The sequence below is a fragment of the Salvia splendens genome, chromosome 3 (genome assembly GCF_004379255.2).
Source record: "Salvia splendens isolate huo1 chromosome 3, SspV2, whole genome shotgun sequence".
Lineage (NCBI taxonomy): Eukaryota > Viridiplantae > Streptophyta > Magnoliopsida > Lamiales > Lamiaceae > Salvia > Salvia splendens.
In genome coordinates, this window is record NC_056034.1 from 23,797,544 (window position 1) to 23,806,681 (window position 9,138).

A 9,138-nucleotide genomic window follows, 5' to 3' on the forward strand; every position below is an offset into this window, starting at 1 on the left:
CAGAGTGCTATTTGTTTAGCCAAAGATCAAGTCCACCAAGGAAGGACTAAACATATTGATGTGAGGTATCATTTTCTGAAGAATGAGAAAAGAATTGAGGTGAAGAAAGTTGACACTGCTGATAATCCTGCCGATATGTTCACCAAGCCGGTCCCGCAGAGCAAGTTTCAACATTGTTTGGACTTGCTTAATGTCATGAGCTGTTAGTTGCCCGTGGAGGGCAAATTTTAGGCAAGGATGAAGAAGTTTGTTTGTTTGGTATTATGATGATGCATTTGGAAGGAGGATTCAAGTCAAGGTGGAGATTTGTTAGTATGCCTTGAATTTGTCTCCTAATTGGGATTTGATTATGTTTCCTAATTAGGATAACCTTATTTTCCTAATTAGGATATGATCTCATGTGTGCCTATTTATATGTGAGTAGAGCACATAATTCTGTGATCGTGATCTTAAATCTGTAACAGCAGTCATAATACAATTTGTTCTCCGTTCTTGTCTGTGGACGTAGCCAATTGGCGAACCACGTAAATTCTGCGTCTTCTTTACGTTCTTTCATATTTCGATTACACAATTACTTTATTTTGTCACAACATTTACATTTCTGATCAAACCAAAAAGTTGAAAACTATCCTCCCTGCTACATGATCCGTATCTCTACATATAATTCTATTTTTCTTGTTTTTGTCCTACAACTGAAGCTGGTAATTAAAATGGAGATAGAATTTCCAAGAACTAGTCCAGTTCAGGGATACTCTCCAGCCCTTTGAGGACGATGCTTTTGCTATCGATCTTGAGTGGCTGTTTCCGCACCTCAGATCATCTCTTCAACCGAAACTCCTTCTTTCGCAAGCATTGCCTGCAGCTCTTTCTTGCTGATCACAACCTTGATCCTCACCGCAGCCCCTGTGCCTCCTCGTCTTCTCTCTTCCTCCACCACATCATCTGAGAAACGCACCCTCTTCTTCTTCGCAGGCACGGGCAAGGGAAGAAGATAGTACAAGCGGCCTCGAAGCAGCTCGGTGTTGGGATGCAAGTGCTTCACTACAGGGAGTTTATCAGTGATTGCATGGTGAGAATATTCACACAGAATCTGGTGGACTTTGATTGGAGATTTGTATTCAATGATCTTTCCATCTGTTTTCATTACACTGATCACTGATTTCTGTTCAGCAACTAAGCAGTTTCCCATGTTTGTTTTTTTTGCAATAGAAGTTGAAATTTGGCAAATGTTGTTGGTGGTATGTATATATATGGGAGAAGTGATGAGGATGCCCTCACATTTTGGCAATATTACAGAAGAAACCATGTAGGCCCCACTTAATGATTTTGTTGGAGTTGGTGATATTGATTAGTGTTTAATTTAACCTTTTGAATACAAGTGATTAGTACTAATTGGGAGCTGTCAAGTTTCATTTGGCTTTGGCATGTGAAAAGTTTACTTAGAGCAGAATAAACTGTGTGAAATTATTCATGGATTTGGATTCTCCATAAAAAATAGTGTGTATATTGTTTGACTAATATAATAATGACGTTTTGGTTGTAGTTTGTAATTCATAAACTTAGAAGAAACTATATTTAAGAGAAATTTCTCTATGCCATTCCACTTGAAAGAAAATAGGGCTAAAGCATCATGTTGCCTCTATTTGAAATAATGATATTTAGATTCATGTACGTGATCATATTCATGTCGACCCAGTGAAATTGTGTCTTCATTTAGTAATTTATTTTAACTAGCAAAAACTCTACAGGGGTAATACAAATAATATATAGTTACTTATATTTAATTGTTTGAGAATATACTGTTAGTAATAAGGGGTGTGATTATATGATAATCCATATTAATGGTGATAACCTAATAACCATTTTATGCATGAAATATATCATTTTTTTGCTAAAAAATGATGTTTATAGTCAATAAAATAATATTCTTTTTGCATGTATAAAATGATATTTGTAATCAATAAAATAATATTTTATTTTTATAAAATGATATTCTGCTTGTATAAAATGATATTTTAGCAAAAATAATATATTTCATCCATAAAATGATAGGCTATTAGATTATCATCTTATATATGAGTTATCATTCTAATGCACTATGTTAGTAATAATTAATAATGTGTAATATAAAATGATAGGTTATTAGATTATCACCCTATATATGAGTTATTATTCTAACGCACGCACCCCTGTCAGTAATAATGTGTAATAGCCATCATTAACAGTACTATCGATTCAAAAAGTTGATTCAATTAATAGTATATATAAGTAAAATATTTTATCAGCAGAAAACGAACGTGATTAAATTTCACATGACTTAATAATCACCCAGGCCAGGCATTGTTAACAAACATTGTAATTATGTAAACATTGAGCAACAGCACATGACCAACTCAATGGAGCACTTGTGGGAAGTGGAGCATTACCAAACACCAACTATTTTACTGGGAAATTACAATATTTCCCCACTAAGTGGTTGACTACAGTTTACCTCATTATGTTGACTAAATTAGTAATTAATCTACCACCATCATTTATTTTCCTTTGTTGAATATATTACCTTCCTAATAATTAGGTCAGTTGGGCCAAAAGAAAATCACTGCATGTTATTACTTTTACAGTTTAGGTTGATTATATCACGTTAATATTTTCATTTGTTGCATGTTTTATATTTTATAAATAATACGTAAGATATAGCCTCACATATCAAGAAGTATAACTTATATTTACAGTTTCATGTTTCTCATATTTGCTATGAGAAAAACATAATTCATTGTTAGTTTAAGTAGATAGCTTTTGGTATTTCATTGCTATTATCGGAGTATGGAGCTTTTGTACGAGACAGAGAGGGAGAAAAGATCGCAGCGAAAAGAAAAAAATGTTTCCTCAACTCAAATCAAGACAGACGACGTCGACTAGTCTCACCCGACTAGTTACGACACCATGAATTTTATTTTTTGGATCAACGATGCATGTACAAGTTTTATTTATGTCTAGTTTGTGAGTTAGCTTGATATTTGAAAATTGAAATGGGTGCATTACATACTATCACTGAATAAAAGTAATGTAAAAGAGGAAAAACGTGTTGGTGGAATTTCCATGTTAAATTGCAAGATAAATTCATAGTATATAAAAAGATATTGATTTACCCAAAAAACTAGGTGTTGGTGGTGGTCCTCAAACTGCCAAGATTTTGTTGCTCGATATGGACTGGTGCATATCTATCACCATTTTGCCAACTTGGTTTTCTATTTTTCCCCCATTGAAAAAAGGGGCCATGCAAGTAAAAAATCTAAAACAATATTGATTCACTAAAACAATCTAAAACAAAGGGAATTAATTAAAGTTTGGTTTCATGTCCAACTTCTTGGTAGGTGCTTCATGCTAAATCAACAAAAAAATGAGCAATTTAATTCATATAATTAACAATAAACTCATTTTGAGTTTTGTTTTCATTTAGGAACTCAAGGGGGCACTAGATGTTCTCTATGCTTTTTGACCCAAAAAGGAAAAAAAGACGAAACATGATACAAACGCATATACTACATATGATTATGAATGAAGGAAGCCTAACTCGAATTTTGGTATATCATGAGGCCAATATTTAGGGCAATAGTGAATTAATGGAAGGTTGTAGAATATCTATTGCATATTGGTGTAGTGGAGAGTGATGTTATCAATACGCATATTTGATATAGCGCATACCTATTTGAATATCAAATTAAAAACAAATAAAATAAAGAAGAAATTATACACATCAACTAAAAAGTGCATGCTAAAGTTTCAGAGAGGGGCATATTTTAAATTATTTTTATTTTAAATATGTGGGTGGAGTTAAACGTATCGACTGGTGATAATGTAAGCAAATCTTTAGAGTCTTTATCATATTGAGCAATTTGGAAATCGGCCGGCAAACTTTATAATGATGCCCATCCCTACTAATTTGAATGTATAAACCATGCAATTGGGACTCTCTATTTCCTTTTCTTCTATTTCCGTGTTATACTTCACATTATAATAGCATAATATATACTTCCTATGTTAAAAAAAAATAGTCCAATTGGTGAACGACACAATTGTTAATGTAAATTTGATAAAATAGATAAAATAAAGAAATTAAATGCATAAAGTAAGATAAAGAAGAGAAAAAATATGAATAGAGTAGGAGATTGAAAATTAAAAAATGGATAACAAATTGAGAGAAACTTTCCATTTGTATAGAATTGATAATTGATATTGAGTATTCATTATAACGTCATTTGATTTGCAATACATGAATGTGAATTTGTGTACTAAAAGATTAGTAGGGAGTATCTAATTTTATTTTTAGTTTAATCACATGTGTTTCGAATTTATCTTTAATGGAATCCGACTAATTCAACATAATTGGGTTTGCAAATTAAGGCTAATGAGATGTTTGAACCGGTGACCTCATAGGTCACCATAATTCCTCGCCATCAACTGCGCTACAATTTGTTGGGAGAGAGTAGTAGTATAAAATAAAGGAAACAATATTGAATGCGCATGTAGTTGAGTAAATTAATAGGGAAGACTCGACCTATACAAATAAAGGGTAGTGATAAAATGTAAACTCTTAATATTGTACAAATTCAAAATTATATTCTGGATCATTAGAAAATGTCAACAGATGACAAAATAACAGCAACAAAAAATGTCAACACAATGTCAACTGTTGATATTTTTTAACGGTCTATATCATAATTTGGAGTTTGTACAATATTTAGTGTTTTTATTCTATTACATTTCTACAAATAAAGAAGAACGAAATGGACAATGCATCACTATGATTTATGAAAGAAAATATCTAGCAGCTTTAGAGTTAGCAGATAACAAGTTGCCATTTGTTTCAATGCAATTGACCAGCAAGAATATGCATTTGATGCAATGGTGGATCTTTTGAATAAAGAAATTATCCCACTTTTGATCCATAAAAGTTTGGTGCACCAGAGGAAATGCAATCAACAATGTAGGATCGAAGATATTTTTTTGCTTCAAAAGACAGGATCCAAGATTTTTTCTTTTTTTGCTTCAAAAGACAGCAGCAAGATTGAGATATAGACAAAAGGCAAACTTGCAATAACATCAATTATATTAAATGATTACCCCATATTTCTATTTTGATCAAAATCAAGCATGCTTCCCCACATACACATCGTTAATCTATTTCCTTTTTGTCTGATTAAGGTGAAAAACAGTTATAGACGAAATGATAAAGTGTACTATAATTTGTTTATCTATATTTGTTAAAATTACTCCCCCATTCCTTAGAAATAGGCCATTTACGAGTGACATGGGCTTTAATGCGTAATTGGTAAAGTAAGAAATAATGAGAAAAAATAGTTGAAATTGTGTAGTGGATGATGGAGTCCATAAATGATAAATTAGAAGAGAAAGGAGAAAAAGATTGTGATAAATAAATATGCACTATTTCTATGGAACAAATGGAGTACACTTTTTCTACTTATTTTAAGGGATAAATGTCTGAAGTATTCTTTGATTTTTCCATAAAATTACACAACACCTTCTTATTATTTTCAAAATCCTAAATCTCAATAGACTCAATCATGCATTTACGGTTCAATACTTTTCTAATTACAATTAATGTTTTTTTAAAAATTCTACAATTAGAAGATCAACACTTTTTCAATATGCCCATTCGTATGATTTCTCATACATTAATATTGATTTGATAATTAATTAATTAATAAACATACACACGATTAAAATCTATAAGTTTAAATTAAGATATACCAGTTTTATTTATATTTAATTCAACATATTTTAATCTTATCTACTAAATGTCTTGTTGAAATTATTTTAGACCTAATCTAAGCAATCAAATAATAAAAAAAAATAATTCTACTTTAATCTTAAATAAAGTGACTCTTATTATTTGTTTCTCATTACTTTATATGACTATCTCAACTAAAATTTTCCTATCTCCGCATCTCAACTAAAATTTTCCACAATTAAGTGAGGATGAGAATTCCATTAAACAGACAAAAACTATGTTACAAACAGTCACCATCTACTTTAGCCACCCACACTCACCATGATATAATCCATCATCACTTGTTTCCTTTTTTTGGAAATTTCACTCTTAAAATATCGGCTGCTTTTGGACCAAGATTTGGCCGGTAGACCCGCTTGAGTTGGGCGGTCGCCGCCACCTACAATTTCTTCCACGGCCACTTTCATCAGTTTGATAATTAGAATATACTAGTACATATTTCAATTTCCTTATCTGGAATAAAAATTGTGTCAAGATTACAGTAAAAGGAAAAAAAAGCTTTATCTTCCCTTGCAAGGAGAATGCATAGATCACTCACCATTTCTTCCGGATTAATAGACGTTTATTTCGTTGAACCCATGAAAAAAATGTTAATTGCTTGGGAGTTAGCCTTGAAGATTCATTATTTGTTTCGTATAGCATTATATCAAAAAGGGAGTTGGCCTTAAGATTCATTATTTGTTTCGTATACCATTATATCAAAAAGTGTATTTTCGAAAACAGAAAAATATATTATCTATTTAATCTATTTAATTCAATTTTATATATAAATATATTATGTTTATTATTTCGGTATATAGGTATATGACAGTTTTTGGCATATACCTAAGATTCGGTATATATCGTATTTTCGGTATACCACCGTATACCGCGGTATAAGAAAATTCATACCGTTAACGTACCAAAAACTTGTGGTACGGTATCGTACCAAAAATTCAGTAATTTTCGATATTTTTCGGTATGACACAATCGATATACCATTTTTTCGGTATTTTTACCCACCTCTATTCCCATTGTAGGTTAAATCACCATATCCGGCTAACTTACGTGCATTTTGGTCCAACATCGCACAACTAAATTAACGTGGTTTTCAACGTAGCTTTTTATCCTACTTGCCACGAACTTAAAAAGTGGTCTAAAATATTCAAATATTCAAAATAAAACCGATTTGAAGAGCATCATATAATCAAAGAAAACAGATTTGAAGCAACGTGCTCAACGCCAGAGCACGTTAATTCAAGGTGGTGAGCACACTGTTCACATCCAAAGTGATATAATTTTGGTGTTGTAAATCCATACCCAAACTTACAATCTTCTTTGTTCCAATTCCAGAATGACAATGTTTGAGAAAAAACTACACAAATCCAAAACCTCCACAAACTATCCAGAGTATTCCCTTCCTATCTTCCTAACTCATCAGGGATTTCAAAAGCCAACCTCTCGCATCGACATATCCCCAGGCATTCAAAGTTTTACGATCCATAGCCCAGATGCATCGACTGTAATTCAAAAAAAAAATTAAAAAATATAAAACAATTATAGTTTTAGACACAATAAAAAATGACATACTTGTTCCTTATTTGTTATAATCACCCAATCATCTGTATGTTTCGTTGATCCCCTAAACTTTTTATTTTTTTAAGTAAACGCATTTAAGCTTTGCCTCCCACTTCCAAACGCTCAAACCAAACTCGAATCGCATCAATCACGTAGTAGTTGTTAAATGAAATTCTCCTGTATAAATTACATGATGACAATTTGGTCTGCCAATCTATTTCCAAACAGTTGCAATCGAGATATCTCTCAATCTACACAAATACAAGCATATTACACCTAAATGGGAATACTTGCTAGTATCGTCAATGCTAGAATATGCCAAAGCTCGTCACTTTAAGGCGGTGAGCACGTTGTTCACATCCAAAGTGTTATAATTTTGGTCTGCAATCTGTTTCCAAATAGAATCAATCGAGATATCTTCCATTCTACACAAATACACGCATATTCCATCGGAATGAGAATACTTACTAGTATGGTCAAAGCTAGACAATGCGAAAGCACGTTACTTCAAGACGATGAGCACGCTGTTCACATCCAAAGTGTTATAATTTTGGATTTGTAAATTCATACCCAAACTTATAATTTTCTTTGTTCCATTTCCAGAATGACAATGTTTGAGCAAAAAGCTACACAAATCCAAAACCTCAACAAACTATCCAAAATATTCCCTTCATATCTTTCTAACTCATTAGAGATTTCACAAGCCAACCTCTCGCATCCACAAATCCCAAGCCATTCAAAGTTATACAATCCATAGCCCAGATGCATCAAATGTAATTCAAAAATAAAAAAATTTAATATAAAGCAATTATAGTTTAAGGGGTGCACTATGGTCAATAAGTGAAATCCTGTCAAAAATCAAAGCAAATCTCAGCCCTTGGATCCTTAGATTGGATGGTTGTGATAATAATACCCGAACTACATTATTACACTAAAAGTGTTACATTATTAGCCGAGCTACATTATTAGACTACACAATCTACATTATTAGAATAAAACGCGTTACATTATTAGCCGAGCTACATTATTAGACTACACAATCTACATTATTAGATGACACGTGACATTAATCTAATGGTTACATCACAAGATCCAATGACTGAGATTTGCTTTGATTTTTAACAGAATTTCACTTATTGATCTGATCACATCCATAGTTTAAGACACGGGAAAAAACGACATACATGTTCCTTTTTGGTTTAGGCTCCCAATTATCTTTATGTTTCGTTGATCGCCTAATTTTTTTTGTTTTTTTGAAGTGAAGGCATTTCAGCTTTGCCACCCACTTCCAGTCGCTCAAATCAAACTCGAATCTCCTCGATCACGTAGCAGTTGTAATACAAAATTCTCCTAAATAAATTTCAGGATAACAATTTGGTCTGCCAATCTGTTTCCAAACAAAACCTACTAGTATCGTCAAAGCTAGACAACGCCAAAGCACATCACTTCAAGGCGATGAGCATGTTGTTCACATCCAAAGTGTTATAATTTTGGTGTTTTAAATCCATACCCAAACTTACAATCTTCTTTGTTCCATTTCCAGAATATGAATATATGAGAAAAAACTACACAAATCCAAACCTCAACAAATTATCCAAAGTATTCCCTTCCTATCGTCCTAACTCATCAGGGATTTCACAAGCCAAACTCTCGCGTCCACATATCCCTTGGCATTCAAAGTTATACGTTCCATAGCCTAGATGCATCGACTGTAATTAAAAAAAATTAAATATAAAACAATTATAGTTTTAGGCACAATAAAAAATGAC

The 9,138-nt window shown here is 32.3% G+C and overlaps 1 protein-coding gene across 1 annotated transcript; it reads right to left on the bottom strand.

Moving 5' to 3' along the window:
- Positions 1 to 502: 502 nt before the first annotated feature.
- LOC121794570 lies at positions 503 to 1,264 on the bottom strand. Its single transcript, XM_042192785.1, has one exon. The coding sequence runs from the start codon at positions 1,187 to 1,189 to the stop codon at positions 812 to 814; it is 378 nt and encodes a 125-aa protein (XP_042048719.1). The 5' UTR covers positions 1,190 to 1,264; the 3' UTR covers positions 503 to 811.
- Between the last annotated feature and the right edge of the window lie 7,874 nt (positions 1,265 to 9,138).

What these genes read in the sequence shown, in the direction of transcription:
- LOC121794570 (XM_042192785.1), bottom strand. Translation starts at nt 1,189, where the DNA reads ATGGGAAACTGCTTAGTTGCTGAACAGAAATCAGTGATCAGTGTAATG.